Source organism: Empidonax traillii, unplaced genomic scaffold (assembly GCF_003031625.1).
Source record: "Empidonax traillii isolate 1590-97213 ecotype Southwest subspecies unplaced genomic scaffold, ASM303162v1 scaffold926:size687835, whole genome shotgun sequence".
Taxonomy (NCBI): domain Eukaryota; kingdom Metazoa; phylum Chordata; class Aves; order Passeriformes; family Tyrannidae; genus Empidonax; species Empidonax traillii.
This window is the reverse complement of record NW_020956119.1, coordinates 183,441-204,733: the sequence shown is the minus strand read 5'-3', so window position 1 is coordinate 204,733 and position 21,293 is coordinate 183,441. Positions and strand designations below refer to the sequence as shown.

General features: G+C 43.9%; 1 protein-coding gene across 1 annotated transcript in view; it reads right to left on the bottom strand.

The window, feature by feature from the left end:
- FLT1 (fms related tyrosine kinase 1) overlaps positions 1-21,293 on the bottom strand; it is a 110,621-nt gene that overhangs the window by 2,239 nt on the left and 87,089 nt on the right. The window contains exons 18-29 of the mRNA XM_027903039.1: positions 17,493-17,597; positions 14,872-14,985; positions 14,034-14,122; positions 12,065-12,224; positions 11,554-11,651; positions 10,876-10,998; positions 9,683-9,794; positions 7,969-8,068; positions 6,479-6,584; positions 6,255-6,385; positions 5,791-5,875; positions 4,846-4,937 (exon numbers count right to left, since the gene is read on the bottom strand). Of these exons, the coding sequence (XP_027758840.1) occupies positions 4,846-4,937; positions 5,791-5,875; positions 6,255-6,385; positions 6,479-6,584; positions 7,969-8,068; positions 9,683-9,794; positions 10,876-10,998; positions 11,554-11,651; positions 12,065-12,224; positions 14,034-14,122; positions 14,872-14,985; positions 17,493-17,597 (1,315 nt within the window). The remainder of the gene's footprint in view (positions 1-4,845; positions 4,938-5,790; positions 5,876-6,254; positions 6,386-6,478; positions 6,585-7,968; positions 8,069-9,682; positions 9,795-10,875; positions 10,999-11,553; positions 11,652-12,064; positions 12,225-14,033; positions 14,123-14,871; positions 14,986-17,492; positions 17,598-21,293) is intronic.

The window sequence follows — 21,293 nt, the reverse complement described above, 5'->3', positions numbered from 1 at the left end:
CCCCTTTTGAACAGAGATGCTGTGACTGAACATCACTGTTAAAGGTGCTTGTGTTCACTTTGTCAGTCTTGGTGTTTGCAGGGAGTATGTGATTGCTCAGCTTAAGTTCCAGTGGCTCATCTGTGGCAGGTGCTGGGGAGTGAAACCTCGTTGCAGGGCAAAGTAGGGGTGAGTGTCTGGCATCTGTGCTGCCGCTGGGTTCTGCATCCCCATAGGCTCCCTGTGCCTAAATGTTCTTCCAGAGGGAACTGGGTTTTTTTTTGAGCAGGAGTGAAGTAATGAAAGGTCTCAAGCATTGGGGTAAAAGTAGAAAACTACTAGTGTAGGTGTTCCCAAAACCTAACGCTGGGATGAATTCCTAAGATAGACAGCCACTGTTTGTGAGGAAGGCCATCATGAGGTCTGGATATCTCCTATCCTGGGCTTCTTCTGGCAACTAACATGAAGTGCTGGTTTGAATTACAAATTTCCTGTCCAAAGGACCAGTTATCCTGTAAGCTTCCTTTTATAAGATGCTCTTTTCAAAGAGAGGTTTCATGTCTTCTTAACCAAACCACTCTTAAAGACACTATTTGCTTTACAGCACTTTCTCACCTATATTAAGAGATTGCAGCACTTAAAAGGGCTCTTTCAATAACAGAGTTAAGGCAAAGAGAATTTTCACACCATTGAAGTTGGGTACCAAAGATTTATCCATAGACAAAAGACAAACCAGAGCATTTTCCATCATCGATTACATGTGAAATCCTAATGCAAACATGTTGGACCACAGTGCCTAAAATTAGATTCCTCCCCTGTACTTTTAGAAGTTCATGGACAATTCACCCCTCTCTGTTTATAACGTCAGGAATGTTGGCAACCCTAGCCTTGAATTCCAGAGAAGACAGTCAGAACGTCTGTTGAGGCTTTCAGAGCTCAAGGTTTTGCTTTTCATTTTAGTTTGCACTGTTAGATCTTTAAATAAAAGTACAGAACTGGTAGTACAGGTCCATTCCTGTTTAGGAAATGGAGAAGTAACAGTTGCTCTTAGATGTCACAGTTTCTCAAATGCTTAAATCACAAGCCTGTGTGCTTTTTAAGGAGTGGAGTGTGGTCTCTGTCTTCTGTCCTATTGTAGGAAATTGGAAGGTCCAATTCCAAGAAGACCACCCCATTCCATTTATTTGTAAATGGATGGAGTTCATGAGGAGGAGCCCACATGATAAGGATTACAGAGGCATCCCATATTTTTATATTGCCCTTGGGATAAATTCTGTAAATATGACAAGGTTAGTCACAGACTCAATGGACTTACTGTGATGGGTTTGAAGAGAAATGTTCCTGTGATTTACATTGTAATTGTGAGTCTTAGGGAGCAGTGGGCTGGCAAAAATGGAGTGTGCATGTAAAGTTATGAGTCTTGAAACCGTCACACTTCGATCCTTTCATTCATCACCAGGTTTTTGCATCCTTAGAATTTTCTTGTGAGCTAAACTTAGCTTCTACTTCAGTTAATAGACCTTTATATCAGTAGAGCTACATCTGTTAATTTTACCCTGAGTGCACTGATGTACCTGGGCATGCTCTCCCACAAAGAGCTTTGAGGGAGCCCAAGGGGTTTTATCATCTGTAGTCAGGTTTCATTTTGAGACTGAGTTTACAGTCAGTTTACAGGCTCTGAGTTTACAGGCTTGTCTAGCTGTAGACTATCTTCTTTCCATTCTAGTAATGTAATTGGAAACTGTGTTTAGTAGGTCTTTAATTAGAATTGTCTATTGGATGAAATTGCTGCTGCTTTCCTGACATGTCCAGGACCAGAGTAAGGTTAGAGGCTGGCTCTGGCTCTTGAGACACTTATTCCAGCTCACAGGAGGAGGAGTTCTTGCTGTTTTTCTGGCTTAGGAGTTTACATTGGCTCAAAGGTTTGCCTCAGCCTGAGGATTTTGGCTTACTTGAGTTGGGCTTTTTCACCAGTACTGAAAAGCTAAAAAAGGATTGCAGTTGGGATTCTTTCTACCTGTAAAGGAGCGCGCACACCGTTCTTTCTCTGCCCCCAAACCTTTCTTTTGGGATCTTGTTACCCAAGGCTTCTGGGAACGGATAGGATGCAGTGGATTTGGCTCCTTCTACTCTAAGCAGTTCTTCAGCCTGTGATGGCAGATGGGGCCCTGTGAAGTCTGAATGCAGTGCTCCAGGACACACCTTCCCCCTGTGTTGGTCTGAAAGCATCACCCCACCTGGCTGGCTTGAATGTCAGTCCACATGCTATGAGCAGTGAAAAAAAAACATGCTGAGCCCAATTGTTCTACTCTGGACAACAGGGAACCATGGGATGCCAGCCTGCACAGGGCCACAGCACCCTCAAGCTTGCCTCAGGACCCGCCCACTGCTGCAAGTGCGTTTTGTCTGCATCTGTGTCCTAAACTGCAGGGTGAGGTTTACAGTGTGAGGGCAAGTGCTCTGGGACATTGCAGTGAAGGGGATCTAATGCCAAGAGCAGGGTGAAACTCTTCCTCAGCCTGGTGCTGGCACCAACTACCCTGACAGTGAGCTGCTGCTGCTCATTCAGGAACTATTCTGGAGCTGTTCTGACAACTGAGCAATCTGAACCAGCTCCCTGCAAGGCAAGCCAAGCTGAAATGTCAGCACAAGAGCACAGGACCGCAGAGGAGAAGGATGCTTGAGATGCAAGGGAAGAAGTAGGACTGTGTATCTCCTTAGATGAGTTCACATGTGTCAAACCACTCTAGGCTCCACCTTGCTCAGTACAAAGTTTAGGTGTGTTTATTTAATGGTCAGTCTTCGCGAATGAAGAACCGGAAAGGTCTTTACACCTTCCAGCCTGCGCATTGGATTTTTTAGGTGAGACACAGTGTGCACGGAACTGAGCCCACCCTTTAATCCTAAGGTTCATCTGCCGGGGCCAAGCACGCTTGGACGGTGGCAGCGAGGTCCTCAGGACGTAGATGGATTGCCTTATAGAGGGCTAACGAGCTCCATCTGCCCGGGGAGGGGCCCCGACCGGGAATCGAACCCGGGCCTCGGCAGTGACAGCGCTGCATCCTTAACCTCTAGACCACCAGGGGCTCCCTGTGTGTTTATTTACTGCCTAGGTAAAGGATGCTTAGCTAAGAAGCTACCAGTTTTAGGAATGTGTGCAGACTAAAGGGTCACTACCTGCATTCACATATATGAGTGCTTTCTGGCACAGCACTACAGTACCACTTGTTTAGCTTACAGACCAGATGGCTTTGTGTGATCTCAGTCCTCCACTCTGTTTCCCTAAGGTTTTAGGTTCTAGCAACCACTCTTGAGTTCAATTTTTTTCCCATCCAAGCATTCCTTTTCCCTTCAGCAGTTAAAAATGTCCCTTTAAGCACTTCTGGAGGGGTGTTCGGGCCACACTCCATGCATCTGTACCATGCAAAGAAAAAAGGCATTTCATAAATTTCATTTGGGCAGGTTGCCATATTGTCTCTGTGGCTGACAGCAGCCTTCAGAAATGTCGTGTTTACACAGAGGAAAAACGACCTGAACTGCTTCTAGGGATCACTGCATCCTTTGGAACCCCGTAATATCCACACACATTCCAAGCTCTGTAGTACCTGACTCCTCCAAAGACAGTGTGCCTCAACAGAACTGAAATACCATACAATTGCTTACAAGCCTATTTTCTGGAAGGTCAAGGCAGGAGAAAGGGCTTCCCAGCATTCATTTGGAGTCACTTCTGCTGCCCTGGCTTTGCCAAGCATGAGCAGTGCTGCTGCCTGCAGTGCAGTCTCATGCCAGCAGCACGCTTTACCCATGCCGTGTATTTTAGCACTGTGAGTGTGCATGCTCCCATACACGTTTCTGTGCTTTCAACCAACGCCCTCTTAGTCACTGGAATTTTTCTTTAAGTGAGTCCTCCCTGCCTTGCCTGCATTTTTCAGCCAGCTCCAATTGTTCGTCGCGACAATGCTACACCTCTCAGCCTGCCCAATTGCAGGTCACTGACAAGTTTGGCACAGGCAGTATGGCAGGATGGCCTTGACCTCCTGCCAGCGTGAGATGAATGATGGGTTGGGTCTGGCCAGTCTCTGGGCTGGGTGAGAGCACTGAGCCGAAACTAGGACACTTCCAGCTTGGCAGAGGCTGGGAACTGATAGAGTGCCGGCATTGAGAAAATAAACACTTCCCATTTACAGAGAGTTCATGTCAGTGCAACTCATTTCTTAGGGCAGCCCTCATTCCCTGCTTGGGCAGCTGTCAGGAATTAGGTGGAGGAAGATGGCCAATATATTCAAGTGCTTAAAGGCAGGAAGAGAAGTGAGGCCCTCACATCCATCTATTGTAAAGTTGCCACTTTAGCATCCTGAGCCCATGGGTGTTAAATGGGTTGTGCTTAGCTGAGTCATGGAAAAGAAGGGCAAAAACAAGCCCAGAGGTCCTTGTCCTAGCTGGGTTGCCCTTGGGGACTTGCAGAAACAACTGCAAGTTGTTTCAGTCACATGTTCCTCCTCCTCCATTATCAGGAGCATATTTCCTACAGTTACCTGCCTCTTACCTTAGTGTAGTGCTCCCTGCCACTCACTTGTCCATCCTGGCATAAAGCTGAGGCTTTGGTGGATCAATAGAGTGCCAATAAATCATATTGCTGACATGCATCAAAGGGGTTGTGGATTATTTGTTTCCTCAAAGCCATAGAGAGGGTTAGGTGGGGGAGATGATCGGCTGCTGATTCAACCAAGCAGAACACACTCACTATGAGAGTTTCCAGGGACTGGGGACACCTTAGCTACTTTGATGAGGCAGAATTTAGCACAAGGACCTTGAATCCTTCTTTGCCCTCTAAAAAGTAAGAAGAAGGGAACATAAAATACAGACCCAAAGAGCGTCCGTTTCTGCTTGCTGCCTGTCCATGTGAAGCGTTTCAGCTCTTCTGGAGCCAGCACCATCCCACTGTCTGCTTGGTAATCCTTGAAGGAAAAAGAAAGATGCAATCTTATTAAGTGTTAAATATTTCACAATGGACTCAATTCCTCTTTGGTCTGATTTCTAGCATCCATTTGGTTGCTGATACTGAAAGAGGTCTGGGAGACAGTATATCTGTGCTACTGGAGATGCTGCAGTGCCCAGGTATTTAATGATACCTTTCGAAACTGCCCTTGCTTTGGAGTCCAGCAAACACATACAGATATGCAGATACAGGATGCTAAAAGAAAAGTGTCTACGTGCAATATGAGGTTCTGGCCAGCCTGTAGTTCAATCCTGTGAGGACCACTGTGCCTTTCCCACCTCCTATTGCTTAATGCATACAACTGGGTCACTAAGAGCTTGCCCCAACCTCTCACCTATGCTCACCCCTACCAGGACTGTATGTGTGTCCCATTAACTGACATGTCCCCATTTTGTCCATCTGATAACAAGATTTGTTCCTACCAGGGCCCTCTGATGGAAATGTGACTCACAATTCTTATTTGTGCACTGCTATTCAGATGAAAACGCAAATCCAAGGGATTTTAAGTGTCTTTCCCACACCAGTGGGACTCAGGTGGGACTCTGGCAGCTGTACTTTGCAGGCCTGCTGGAACTGACCACTTTTTATCAGAGAAGTGTTTGCAGCCTATGGTATGGTCAACAAGAATCTGCCAACCTCAATTTGTAAGGCAGGGGGATGACATTTTGTTGCAAGCACAGCTAATTTTGGACCTTATATCAGTAGAACTGACAAAACAGTAACCCCGCCCCCATCTTGATTATCCCTGTATAAATCTGTCACACAAATAAAAAGAAATACATGGTGTACCATGTGGCCCAGGAGTCACTTACATTAAATACAAGTGTTTCTTTGATGGGAAGCTCTTCAAATGTCTTTATGCGCTGGTGGGGGGTTATTTTGAAAGTGTTTATATATCTGTTCAACAAGAAAAGCAGAAGAGGTTTTGGTGAGAGTGTGAAGTGCGTAAGCAGGAAGTGCTGGATATGTCTCTGTTTCTTTAGGCGGTTCCCAGTTGTCCCCAAGGTAGGTCATACAAAAGGGACTCCTTAACCAGACCCCACCCAAACCTCACTCCCCAGTGAGGCACACAGCTGCCCCTCTCGCAATGCCTGAGCCCTGTGACCTGAAGGTACCCCCGTGCAGGGACACTCCAAAGAACTGTCCCAGCCCAGTGGGTGGCTCAGTGGCTGATGGGACACATCTGAGTGTTTTCTCTCATCCGGGTCCAAAACAGGCTATGCAGCGAGCTACCATCCCCGTGAAACAAACCCAGTCTTAATCTTGCATGTCTCACCTGACATTTTCAGTGCTTCCACAACTTGAGCTCGTAACAGAAAGATTTTCATTGCACAAAGGGTCAGATGGAGGGGGAAACCCACTTTCAGTTGTAAATATTGTGCTGAGGGGTATGTAGTCTTTGCCTTCCTAAATGCAAACAAGAAGCAAAAGTGTTATTCCTGAGACCACGTGGCCAGTCACCCCTGCCCTGGTGACAGCACATGGTGGTGACATTAGTACCTGCTGGACATTTGCTTGCAGCAGGTCACCCAGCTTTTTCACCAGCTCAGAGAACCGGGGCCTGTCATTTGGATTGCTCTGCCAGCAGTCCAGCATGATTTGGTAACTGTGAGGATAAAAGCAAAGTGAGCACATGGTAGGGTTACATCTAATTTGATCTAAGGCAGCGCAGTCACTGACAGCTTGTCAGTGATAGAGTTAACTCCTGAACCTGCCTGACTTCACAAAGATTCTCTCTAACACCACCAAGACCTCTTCCTAAAAGTAAAGCAGTAAACTTTCCACCAAAAAAAAAAAACACCACCCCCCCAAAAAAAACCAAAACCAAAACAAACAAACAAACAAACAAAAACAAAACAAAAACCCCCACACCTTCCTGGAAGACCACATCAAAAGAATAATTCAGCCAACTAGTCATACTTGCTTTTTTTCATTCCTAATTAACCATTAAACCTTTATATTAAACATCTATTAACTGATAATGTTTAGGTTAAGGCATCCTAAGATGACTTATATGAATGTGTCACTTCCTTGTATTGGTCAAGCTGAGCTTTCCTTCCTGCAATAAAATATGTGGAAGAGAAAAAAAAAAGGTTCTTATCTACTGTCACTAGGATAATAAAATCAGCCAATGGGCAATACTCCCAGATAGGCATGGCTGGCTTGCATCCTTTTCTTCTTCCAGAACTATTTTTTGTTAAGTGGTGCTATTTAGAGTCATAACATAGCACTCAGAAAGGCACCAAGACGCCTACACGTACTTAATTTTGCCTTCAGAGGTAAAACACCTGGAATATGTTCATGTTTCTCAATGAGTTGTTTCGCAGGGTGAATGTTCAGTGTGCTGCATGTGCCTCCCTGGGCAAGGTGCTCTGTCCCACTTCCAGGGCAGAGGGGCTGCAAACTCAGGCTCTCATCTGGACCCCCCCTAGGTCTCCAAAAGCGTGTTGGCCACGCAGTAGCAGCTTGAGGCTGCACCTGAAGGGAGGGGAGTGGGGAACAAAAGCCGACGTCATGGTGGAAGGACTCAGACGACATGGGCTGGGAGGCTGTGGGTTCCTGTCACCTTCCTCTGCCATCAGACACTGTGTGCAGGAAAGGGTGGACCCTCATTACCCGAGTGATTGCAAGGAAGCTTCTGCTGTCACTTCCTAAGTCAAGATGATGTTAATAATGTCACATTCCTCCCTCACTTATCTGTGTGCATGTCAGTAAATATTAAACCTGGCGAGGAATGAATGACCTTCCTACTCCTCCTCCTTGCTCAGCACCCTTCGGAGCACAGCCCTGGGCTGAGGTCCATATCCCTCCCTGCCCTCTCCTACCCTGCAGGAGGATCAGGAGGCCAAGGTGGGGGGTACACAAGAAAATAATGATGCAGGATTGAGTTGTTTTTCCTTAGGCTGGGCCAGGGTGCTTTTACAGAGACTCTACGTTATCTGCAAAGCAGGCCTGGATGGAGGTACACAAGGCAAGTGAAGGCATCTTACATCTCCTCGGTCGCTTGCTCTGGAGCTCGCATTCTTGTGCCTTCCTTCAGTCTGCTGCAAAAATCTTCATCTATTTGGACTCCAGGGTAAGGAGAGGCACCTGGAGGCAACATTGGGAGAATAGATACATGCCTTGAGTTGGGTGCTTGTGACCTAGCTGTAACCCTTATGCATCTCCCTCAAAAACTTGGGATGTGCAGCACCAGGTTGCAGAGCTGGGGGTCAGAGAATGTCCCCTCCCCTGCAAGGTCTGGTCCTGCCAGCTGCCACAGGTAGGGAACTGCTGCTGGTGGTGCTCCAAGCCCCAGTCCTTGGAGGGGGGGGAAGATCAAACCCACAACTATTTGCGCTGCTTTCCTGACCTGAATGGAAAAAATACACATGAATTTGACTTGAACAGCCAAGTCTGATCTTTCTATTGGTTTGGACTACTTCAAATTCTAGTAAGCAGAGTATTAACAAACCCCAAATGCTCAAAATCACCTTAAAAAAAAAAAAAGAAATCTTTGTTTTAAATCACATCACGGTACATTTGCATTGTTTTTCTAGTTTCTGTGTTTTTAAGAAGCAGCTTGATTGTGCTGTTGTTTTGTACCTTTTTTTTTTTTTCCTATGGACAAAAAAAATCAGGAAAAGGGAGAATGAAAAAAAAAATAAAAAAAGACCTCTCAGAGAGTTGTCAGGTTCAAGGAGCTGGGGCTTTAAGAAAAAAATAGCAGGTATTATGAAGCTGACCATAAAATCACAAGAGTTGGCAGGCTGACCAACAACACGTATTTAAACTAATAAATGATTGATTGCCCTGAGAATTGTATAGTATTGTTTCCTCTGCTGTTTGCCTCTTTTGTCAGCCTCTGTGTTGAACTCAATTAAGATTCTTCTATTCTGATGGTCATTGTTGTTCCCACTCAGTGTACATCATGTATCCTGCCTTTTCCACGTGAAAGAAAGGAGAAAAAAAGGTTGGCGGGGTTTTAATTTTGGATTGCATGCTCCAGTTCATCCTGTGGCATCTGTGCAGATGCTTTTCATCTGCTGTATCCAGTAGCCTGGGTGAGTGGCATGCTGGATCCCTCCAGGACTGGTCTCAGGCTGGAAATGGAGGTGACAGAATTGGATACATGCAAATACCTCTTTGTGTGTTTAGCTCCCTTGCTCCCACAACAGAAATACGGAGCTTTTGAGAGATCACCCAGTGGCACTCAGTGTCTTGAATGCTCTCTGTGGCATGGGAGGTGATGCCTCGGGCCTGGGCAGCTGAAGACTCAGGCTCAAAGCTCCGTGTTACCCCATAGAGTTCCACATTCAATAAAAATGCTTAAAAAATTGCTTAATTTTTCTGGTTTGTGGCATCAGTCAGACAGAGCACTGCAACTGTTCTGGCTGTGCTGCCCTGCCAAGAGTTTCAACAGAGAAAAGAGGGAAGCTTAGGTCTTGCTCGTGGCAGAAGTAGGTGGGAAAGTTCTCAAACAGCTGTGCTACCCATTAAGGCTTTCAGCATGGCACGTGAGCTTTCAGGGTGCCTTACAAACATCAAAACTTTTAATTCACACATGATATTCCCTCTATCTCTATCCCCACACCCCACCTCTGACTGATTTAAGTCTTTCTTCATGAAACACATGTCAAAAGATCATTGAAGGTAATGGATGTTTTTCCCCAAGCCGCATTCCCCATTCCTGACTCCAGATCCCAACGTGCAGAGTAAACATACCCAAGGAAAATATCTCCCACAGCAAGACCCCATAGGACCACACGTCACTTTTTGTATTGTAGATTTTATCAAATATGGATTCAGGAGCCATCCACTTGAGAGGAAGTCGAGCCTGGAGTAAAAGGGACAAACCTGACTATTATTTTCAAAGCCTAAAAGAATTTAATCATAGATGAATCAACTCTATATTGTTACGTAAATAATTACCATTCAACAGGAACCTGTGGGATTTCCTTACAGGCAGTCAAGATAAACCCACACTCATTCAGACACTTAACAATTTGTTGGAGTAAAAGGCTGCTTTTAAAATATGTGTGGCACAAAACACCAGACATTGGAAACCTGTCACCAGGCCGTTTCTTTACAGGGATGTTGGGATATATAGGAGCAGAGGTCTCTTGCCTATATCATAGAGAGAAGGGAGAAAACCCTGCGTTCATGCACAATCATTCTGTGATAGTGTTGGAGATATTCTCAGGGAAATTCTCAGAGCCTGAATTGCAGAAGTACATAGCAACGCTTGAAGTCCCCTCAGCACAGCCTGTTAGGGTCTCCTGAGGAGTACCCAAGTTATGTGAACAACAATGCTGTAAATCTCAAAAGCTATTTATGGATGTGGGAATGGCTGGCAGGTGAGTGAGACCCCCAGAAAGAGACTGTCTGCGTGACTCCAATGCCCACACCAAATTCCCATGGCACCAGTGGGTGCAGGTGCAGTTTGCTAACCCAGCCTTCATGGCAGACCTGGCAAGGTGCTTCCTGCCTGCTCTCTCCAGCAGGAGCAAAACAACCACGGAGCATGTGCTGGAGGCAGCAAGTCCTGCTCAGCTCCTAGAAGCACCATCGAGCAGTGCTTGGACCTGACATGGGAGCAGGGGAGGGCACACACCTTCATTTGGAGGGACTAGTTTCCTTGAAGGAAGTTTACTGAGTAAGGGGGTTATGCTGAGCCAGCCAAGAAACAGGTCTAAAAAAGAAAGTATTAATAGGGCAGAGCTGTGAAGCAGTTAGCATGTCTAAGCCTTATGGCTGAGAATAGAAATGCTTTCCAGACGCTCAACACATCTGGATAGCTCATCTTTGCTTTTGAGCTCTCAAGTTCAGGAAATGTGAATGTCTACAGAACATTTTGGTGGACAGTTTGAAATGATATGTTATAAACATTTGGGCAAATAAAAAGCATCTTGACTTACATCTCCTTTTCTCACATAATCAGGATTTTTATAAATATCTCTTGCGAGGCCAAAATCACAGATCTTCACGACATTGTTCTCAGATAAAAGGATGTTTCTGGCTGCCAGGTCACGATGAATGCACTATAATAAAAGTTTCACAATCAAGATGCATTTCCTTATTCCTGCCCACAAATTTCCTGTCTCCCATATCCTTAAAAAAATTATTATTATTATTCTTATTGTTATTAAGATCGATTTACTTTTTTTTAGAGAAGTTCACTGTAGTTTACATGAAGTTAATGTAAACAGTGGCAATTCTTAAAAAAAAAACAAAAAAAAATTTCTTAAGTCCAGAAAGAGATACATTTTTAAGCCCCTTGACATCTGCAGAAAAAGCGCTGAATCATTTGGAGCTCCCCATCATTTGGAGCTCCCATATGTTGAAATTAAGGAAAAACCTACCACACCCAAAAGATCTTTCCCAAATGAATGAGCTTGACCCACTGCCTTCAGTCATGATCCTGTGTTTATGGACTGCAGAGACTTGGATAAACACACTGTTATATTTATAACACCAAGAGGAAAATGGCTCTTCCTTTGGGAGCTCTCCCAAGGAAGGTGTCACTAAAATGTAGACATGATTTCCCCTCTGAATCCCGTCCTTCTGCAGGGAAAAATCCTCAGCACAAAACTCACCTTTCTGGAGGAGAGGAACTCCATGCCTCTGGCCACCTGAAAGCTGTAAGAGATCAGGTCCTCCATAGTGAGGGACAACTTGTACAGATCATCAGCATCTATGGAGGTAGAAGGCGGGATTTGTTACAAAAATCACTCCCAATTATTTTCCCCCTTTCTTACAGACCCCATTACTCCCATAAATTCAGTCTTTACAGTGTGGTATTTGAAGGTCAACCCACTGTCATTGGAAACAAAAATAGTTCTTGCTTTACACCCCGTGCTTTGGACACTGCTGTGTTTTCCCCAAAGATAAGGAGCAGTCAGAAGAAACAATCACACATTTTCCTGTCAGATTTAGTAACTCTGGAAATAATCTTTTTTTAAATCTTCTATCCTCTGGACATGACCCTCTGAGTGTCTCCCACGGATGTTTATTAGGGTGATAAATGAGGAAAAAAATTTCAGGGATGCACAGTATGTTGTAAAAATATCACAACCCATGTAGGGACAGGAAGGAATTAATACCTACCCTCCTCGTCCTCCTCCACATCACTCAGGCTTTTATCTTCCTGGAACCCAGAGCTTGCGAAGCTCTCGCTGCTGGTGACACTGGCCAGCCTTTGTTTTTTGCTTTGCACTGGCTCGATATCCTTTTTCTCTTTCATTGGCTCTCCTTGCAGAGAGGAGTCCTTCAAACAAACAGAGGAGAAGAGGTTACATCAGAGCGAAGGAGGGGTTGGGAAAGGAACCGAGTCAAACTGCTGTCGCCTTTCTGCCAGGACAGTGGTCTGTGGTGTGTGTGGGCACATCTTCCATGGGCAAGGGTGTCCAGTGACACTGGCAGCCAGGGACTGGTGGCAGGGCTGTGCTCCACCAAGGCTGCCATGCCCAGATGCAGAAACATGGTGGTTTGGGAGCACCAGCACATGATTTTGGGGTAACCAGGGCAGTGGGCTATCTCTGATGTGATAAGGATTTGCAGGGTGTATGGATGGACGTGCCTGCTGGGCTGTGGCTCATCTCAGCTTGAAACGAATCATCTGGAAGAGCCCATTTCTCTCCACCAGACAGAGAAGGAGTACAAATGGATGAGTTGGGAAGGATGTGCTCACAGTAAAGGTCCCAGCCCTCTCAACATCAACAATTTGTGCCATGATGCTTAAGGCATCTGCCTCTATGTCTGTGTACAGTGCTTGGTGTGGGGCTCTAAGCCCTTTCAATGAGGATCAAGAGCACTTGATGCTTGAAATACAACTACTACTGGAAGTGATTCACTCTCTTCAATGCCTTTATCCAGTACTTTCATCTGATGGTCAAGGATGTGATGGTGTAATGGGACACATGCAACACTGTCTGGAAAATGCTTTCTCACAGCTATCTGTAGAGCAACCAAGCTGCCTGGCCATACTCTTGTCCATCTTAACCTTTGTCTTGCCCTGTGACCACCTCTCTTCTCTGTGCATGCTGATGCAGAGTCAAACCTCCCCCTCGTTCCTTCCTGGGAAACCTTCCCAAGGGTGCTGGAGCACTGTGCCTGGGAAGACTACTCACTGGGGGGTATGTGAGTGACTCCGCTCAGGATGGATCCTGCACAGCCATAGTCCCTGCTGAGCATCCTACTTTGACAACCATATGTAGGAGGAGATGGCTGCTGTGTCTCATGCAGAATCCAGCATGGACAGCCGTGGGAACAGAGACTCAAAAAAAGCCTTTTGGAGGCAGATGTCATCTGAGTGTGCTCTCCTGCAAAGCCCTCCTGAAAAATAATCCTGATTTGCTGCTGAACTTTTGGCACAGCTGAGCAGAGGTTTTGAGGCCTGCTATTCTGCATCCAGGCTCCTAAATCCCATTTCATAGCCATGGATACTTTGGAGGATTTTGCTGGAAGTACACAAGCATATAGTTGGCACATTTGACTTTAGGTTTGTAATAAGAAACATGCCATAGATTTGATTCAGAGGATTTTGGGATGTGGGGACAAGACTTTAATCTCTTTTCCTCTTGAAAGCCCTTTTCCTTACAAAATAATATTACTTGTAAATCTCTGAATATTAGGGTCTCTTGGGACATGAGATTTAATTGGCATTATCTCGATTGAGCTCCCAGCAGTACTGAAATCAGAGGGCAAAACCACTTCATTTGGCTTTGCTGACACCAGCTTCTGACCCCAGGCTCACCAAGAATGGGTTCAGCAGCAGCAGAGCAAGAGGATGTGGGGACACTTTGGATAGGATTCACTTCCCCTCGCTGTGGATGGCTCCAGCCACATTACTCATAGCAACCTCCTTGCACAGTGAGGGACAGGGATAGACAAGTCCTTTCTTGGCACAAGACATCCCACACCAAATATTAATATAAGTCAGGTGAACTTCACCCCGAAGTAATTTCTCTCCTTTGGTAAAGGAGAGTCTAAGGAGACTAGCTCAGACGCTGACATCTATGCTACCAACACTTATGTCAGGTAAGATGAACCCTACCAGGAGCATCTGCCTCCCTACCTTGTTAGGGCTGAAAAAATTCCTCTTGCTCTTCAGATAGTTTGATAAATTCCCATACTTGCAGTATTCAACAATCACCATCAGAGGCCCTGGGCAAAAACAAAAAAAGCATTCTGAGCAGCATAAAGCAAAGTGGCATCAGTTCTGAGAAGGATACTCTTTCATGCCTGTAACTATAACTTGAGTCCAGAATAACTGGCAACATGTCCTAATGAAATCGAAGGCTGCTTGAAGGGCATTGGACATGTTATCAAAACAATACTGTTTCTGGAAATTAGGACAGGGCCTAATTTTTGAAAGCTGGGTCATGAATCTAAATCCTGAGAGACCCTCTATTTCCTCTTTAGGTAGTTCAAACTGGAGTCTCACAGCCCACACACATTCGTTGAACTAAAATAGGTGATATATCTAAAACAAACAATCGCTTATACTGGCCTTTTGATTTTCTTAGTGTAATACTATGAAGAATTTTACAACAGCTGCCTTGTGATTTGTTGTTCAGATCCAGCAGCTGATATTGCTTGTTCCCAGCCTTTCCAGATCATGTTTAACTTGAGCTTGAGCAGTGAAGTGAGTGAGATAAAGGACAACAAGTGGCATGGTCCTATATTCACACTTCACGTGCCAATACTAAAAGAGAGTTTAAATAGATGAGAAGTTTAAAGGCTTCATTAAATGACTAAAAGTCTCTTCTTATCTTCCTCTTTTTGTTTCACCAACTATAGGATGAGCTCAAATATTACAATACCTTGACCTCTGGATGAAAAACAACATGGCCAACTGACTGTTACTGGGGAGTAATCCAAACCCATTTTCAGAGCAGTGCAGACTTATTTACCTCCATTTTTTGTGCAAGCTCCCAACAAATTCACAATGTTGAGATGATGACCAATGTGGATTAGGATTTTCAGCTCAGTCATCAGTGCTTTGTACTCACTTGCTGTGGCTCCTTCTGTAAATACCAAACAAAAGTCAATGTGAAATGGCAAAAAACTGGTCCTGCTGAGCTTTACTACTTCTCGTTACTTTCCATTGAAATAATCTCCATTACTGGTTGTACTTCTTGTGTTGATTTTCCTTCTCTATTTCCCCTGCTCAGCATCCTCTCAGTTGCAATTAAATAAAAAGAGTCAGGCACTGAATTTCCTCCCAGTAGACTCTGTTATATTTAGAACTGAGAGAATTTTTTTTTTCACATGAATAATTTTGAAATTTTAGCCAAAAAAAATGAAAGAAAAAAGGATTTCAAGATTATTACTAACTCTATCTAGGGGAGGTTTCATTTGACTTGGCTTCAGTTATCTAATTTTTATATACTAGCCTAAACTAAGTATCTTAAGGAGTCAGTGGAAAGAAAAAAGTATTTCCAGAGGCTGATACAGACTCAAGTTTAGCCATCTGTATAGGGAAAAGATTAACTACCCTGTGGTAATGATTGTCCAGTTCTGTCTGGTGTATAGGAAGCCTGGAGACAGACAGGGAAGTAAATTTTAATTGGTTTTAAAGTGAGGTGACTGCTTCTCACCCTAGCAGTCATGACCAATATTAATAATAGTAATAGTAATAGTAATAAAATAAGAAATCCCTCAAATAAACCCAAAACATTTGATGTAGTGTTGAGTGCAACTTTTCGTTCCCTCTGAGCACGTTTTTTCCTGCAGAATTTAATTTTGTTAAGAAAGCAAGGAGAAAAGCATATTGCTTTGTGCAGATCCAAAAGGAGTTTTTCAGTTTAGTGACACCAAGAGCAAGAAGAACAGTGCAGGGTAAAAATTTCTGGAGCTAGGTCTTAAAGGGCTTGGTTTCAACATCTGAATGGAAACAGTTTTTCCTAGTGTCCCACACAAAACTTGTCATCTACTTGGCAACCCACTATTAGCTTTTATAGGTGGTGACACTTTCCCTCCACTGCTGCCTTGATGGTGCTGGCTGGCACAAGAAGCCTGCTGATGTACATCGAGAAATGTTGAGCCCGGCAGACCACTCTGCCAGCACATATGTCTGCAAAACAGCTCAGTTAACCCAGGGTCAGGAGATGACCCAGGTGAGAGGCTGAAACCAGTGAACGCTGAAACCAGGGTGTGACATAGATGGCTATTGGCCCACTGCTGCAGGAGGCTTGGACAGGGACCAAAGATTTATTTTGCTCACATTTTCCAGCCATTCTTGCTGCAGGGCAGTTGTTTTTTTGACACTGACCACCAGAGTGCTTCTGGAATAAGAGAGAGAAGAAAGGTTTGCAACCCTCTCAGTTGCAAATTCTCTCCCTGGGAATGATCCTGTATAGCATTTGCCACCCCCTTCGAAAGCACTGGACATACTGCGGACAAGATTGTTGAGGACAAAATCAAGAGTGCACACTCTACATGATGTACAGATGCCAGACTGTAGGTCTGAAAGTATCTCACATGCCCATCCAAGGGCTGGAATTGACACATACAGATCTCCTGTATATGATAAGTAGCATCTGTGAAGCTAGGAGCCACTGGCTAAAGTGGATGTATTCAAACTACGCCTGAACAAATTCAACCAAGAGCATCAAGGATCCAAGCCTTACCGGCAGAATAGCGGATGTGCCGTGGCAGAGAACAATACCAAAAGGATTGAGGGATTATGACAGACAAGCAGTGCAGCATAAGCTCCCAGGGTAATGCAAAAAAACCTGCTGTGATCCTCATATATATAAACAAGGGAAAGCTAAATACATGTGAAGGGATGCCACCAGGACTCTGGGTTAGGGAATTCAACCACAGGCTGCTGCAGGCTATGACTGAATATCTTCCTGGTTGCTAACTTCCCAAGTGCCCTCTTCAAAACAATGGGGTTTTTTTGTCCTTTCTGCTCCAATGAGAAAGGTGGAAGTGAATAGCTGAGTATGAACAGTGCCGGCAAATACATTGCACAACCTGGGTGTCAGCATCCTGTGCACCATGTGATGAACCTGCAAAGGGTTCAGAGAGAACACACCTGCACGACACCACCAAGATTTAAACTGCTGAATGTGTTTAGCTTAATAAAAGGGTCTTCATGATAAAAAATCATTATATAATCCAATAGAGAAGGTTAGAAGGAGAAGCAAAAGTCAGGCAGATGCAAATTAGACATAAGGCATGTGTTTTTAACAGTAAGATGATTATTCACCAGTACTAATGACCAGGGAAAATATAAAAGCTTCTGTCCAGGTGTCTTCGCATCAAGGTAGATGCCTCATGCTTCAGCTAGACTTCCTTTACAGTCATCAGTATAGGGTCAGTCTAGCATAATGGTACAACTTTTTACTGTGAATGCAATTTTTATTTCATAGTTCTGCCATTTCAATTGTGATGGACCTGAAAATTAACTTGTACAGATTTTGGAGGCTTCTGAGAATTATTGTGGTAGGCTCTTGCTTTCAATAGAGTCATATAAAAAAATGAAACCTTGTATCATTTTTTCCAAAGCAGCTTTGCCGCAAGATACCTTTTAGCATTTTCACAGCAACTATTCTGCATGTTGGTGATTTCCGAATTCCAAAAGCAGATGCTTGTACCACCTTTCCAAAAGCTCCATGTCCAAGAGACTTTCCTGCAAAGAAAACAAAATGGAGAAATACATTCTGGTAAAAAAGAAATCGTCAACCAATGGCTTCATAGATCATGAATTAAAAAATGTATTCTACAAGAGTCCCATAGGTATATTTCCAACATATAGGTGTTTTAGGCGTTTTGGTTTGTTGGTGTTTTTTAGGAGAAAGCAGATAAACTAGAAGACAGAGCCATTGGAGGAAGCAAATTATATTATTGAAAATGTCAGTAAATGAATGCAACCATTCATTGGAGGTACACTGACTTCTGACCCATTTTTTTCAGTCTAGCTCTGCCAGAAAAAGATTTTGCTTCTCTTTTCCCTGAGAACACTGCACCATGCAAGAGGCTGTGGTGCTGCTAGTTACGTCCTCAATAACAGAGGGCCTCCACCTAAACTCTCAGACACACTAAAACGCAACTTGCCACAGACTTTGGTCATTTTTACAAATTAAAGTTTTCCTTCTCAAACAAGATGCCTTAAAATTGTCTTCCTTCCAAGGAGGCAGCAGCAACTTTGAATTGTGATATCAGGAGTACAGGCACAACCCCCTGATGCTCTTCCCTGCCAAGCCATAGATAATAGATTGAGATAATGGAGTGGTGAGAAGCTGCACATCTGTGCAAATGAGATCTTTACATTTGCAAAATGAGATCTGGGGGATTTAGTGAGAAGAGGCTTGGAGAGACAAATGTCATGTTTGCTCATGGTGAGTAGTGTCCAAGGGCAGACATTTGTGCTGTATCACCATCATCATGCTCCTACTGAGCAGACCCCAGGAGAAGCACTCAGAGGTCCTTGGAATAAATCAATGGAGATCAATAAAATTCTCCAGCAGTGGAAGATAAGTGTCCTCTTCCTTCATGTCCAGAACCAGGTAACACTCCAAGTTATAACTTTTCTAAAGTTCGTGATATTTTATGCCAATCTTATGACCTTCACCACCTCTTTCATGATTTATTAGCATTTGAAGCAGGGTGTATTGACTACTTCTTTGACACTGTGTTCACACTGACAGGTCTGGCTGCCTCTCCTCTTCTAAAGAGACTGTCAAAGTCTTGGTCAGAGAGATCTTCTCAGCATATTAGGTAGCAATAAGTTTTATTTCCAAGTAACTGTTCGCAGATTGAATTTGTGCTTCCCCTCAGCAGAACCCAGGCACCAAAGTGCCTAGCAGCAAGCTTTGTGGTATAGAGAAGAAAAGCAGAAAACAATGGTCAGCTTTTCATATAAAAGCAAAGGATTTATGTGACATGACCACCTCCATAGGACAATTTCCTTTTCCTATGATGGACACCCAGGCAATCAGCAATAGGACAAGAGGGCACGGGCTTAAGCTCTGCCAGGGGAGGTTTAGGTTGGATATTAGAAAGAAGTTCTTTACAGAGAGAGTGATCAGGCATTGGAATGGCCTGCCCAGAGATGTGGTGGATTCACTGTCCCTGGAGGTTTTTGAGATGAGGCTGGATGTGGCACTGAGTGTCATGATCTAATAATCATAGTGGGGTTGGATCAAGGGTTGGACTTGATGATCTCGGAGGTCTCTTCCAACCCAGTTAATTCTATGATTCTATGATTCTATGATTCTATGATTCTAGCTCTCACTTGGACATCTATCTTGTTGACATTAGAGTGAGAGATGAATCCCACCCAGATATTTGCAAACACATAAAAAGGGCTGCTGTCAGTTCTAAATAAAATCAATACTGCCTTTTATATCTGATCACATATCTAAACTGTAATTCTCAGTATGTCTGTCAATAGAAGCAAATAGCATATGTTATCAAAGCAATGGAAACATGAAGTGGAATATGCTAAGCCAAAAAAACCCCAGAAATTTATGTCCGCCCTAGATATGCAAGTGTTGGGTTTTTTTGCATGAAGTAAAAACCACAAAGAACTTAATCTACATGATTGAAAAGCATCAACAGACTGAACTTCGGTTTGTGAAGGGCTTAGTGTTTGACAGATAAATACAGGTGAATCAGTGTGTGTCTAAAAATTTACGGTCACCTTTTTCAGTTACTGCCTATAGATTCTTCATTCAGCTGATGTATAAGGAAAGCATTGTTAAGACTGAAGTATCAGTTTTCTTAGTGAATTAATACTCTTAGTCCTTAATGTTTTGACTGTTCATGGCTTCTACAAAATGAACTTGCAGTTTGAGGTCCTATAAACCACATCATACCTTTATTTAATCCATAGCTTTAATCTGTTTCCATCACTATTAACTCACTTCCCACATCGAGATAACCTACTTAGTCACCACTTGGAAAACATACCAGCTCATAAAGCTATACAAAGCTGGTAACCTTTCATAAAGGAGAATGAGCACTGGAAACAGCACTTCCTTCTCTAAACAGCGGTGGGATTTAATGGGAAACTGTAATAACACTTGTCTTTGTTGTTCTGCTATTGTTTGTACAGTGGTAAATGGTAGCACAAATAGGGTCACTTTAATTTTTCAGGGTGTAGCTCAAAACTCCACAGTTTAGTATGTAGATTGTGGCTATGGCTGTTCTTGCTAAAGTCCCTTTTGTTGTCACGAAAGGTAACTACAAAATTATTAAACAGAGGAATAATAATCTGCCCAACCATCTGAGTAGTCAACTTCTCACAACCTTCAAGCAGCTACAGTAGATATTTTTTGAGTAATGCTCAGGTATGAAATGTTGCAGTATTTAGATCCAGACCAATGAAGCAAAATGCTCTACTTAAGTTCTCCGCACTTGACTTGGATTTAATGGGCCACTCAGAACTCATTAAAGTGAACATACTCCTCTGTCAAGGAGTTTTGGATCAGGAGGTTTCCATTTCAGTCCCATTTTATAAGGGGCCTTCAAAGCATGTGAGTTGCTGGACTGGGGCATCAGCAAAAAATACTTGCAGACACCGAACTCCACATCTATGGGAAGGCACAGGCTCAAAGGTGTGTTCATTTCTTGGGTTCTTTGTCACAGTTTGAGCGATCTGGGTTTTCCCCACATGTGGCTTCATATTTTCCGTTCTGCTGCACAGGACAGCTCTCACATGAAGGAGAACAGAGAGCTCTGTGCTCTCTGCCAGCACTGTGGGCTTGCAGTGCACAGGAGGGAGCGGGGCTCAGGAAGCCATCCACCATCAGTGTGTTTGACACTGCCCTGCAGCCTTGAGGCAACACTCCCTTGGGGTCCTGCATCACAGCATCAGCAGTGTATGGCCTCTTACAGATTAGGAAGGTCAAGCCCAAGAGTGAGGTGGGAAGTGCACAATAGCTCAGCTAACGCTTGTGATGGACTTATCACCAACCACACTGACAGTGATTTATAGCACCAGCATTTTCCCCCCAATGAAAAGATGGCATTTTGCTCTCAGTGAGGCTAATCTATACTGAATGTTAATTACCCTGACTTCAGTGATGCCTGTATGAAACTTCTATAATGTCTGTACCTCTTACAGAAGAAGGGGAAGTACTGTTATACAAGCACTGCATCACAGCCCTGGGCTGTGTGTACGTGTGTTGGAGGAACACACAACAAAGGAGATGTGGGCTGAAAGGAGACACTTATTTGCAAAAGTTATAATAAATATGTGTCCTGAAGGATAAGTAGGTGGGAAAGAAAAACATGATGCTGAAAGGGGTTGCATTTCTAAGTAAAAATATTTTTGAAAAACCATAGAAGCACATTTTGTGTTTGTGAGACACTAATCCTCGGA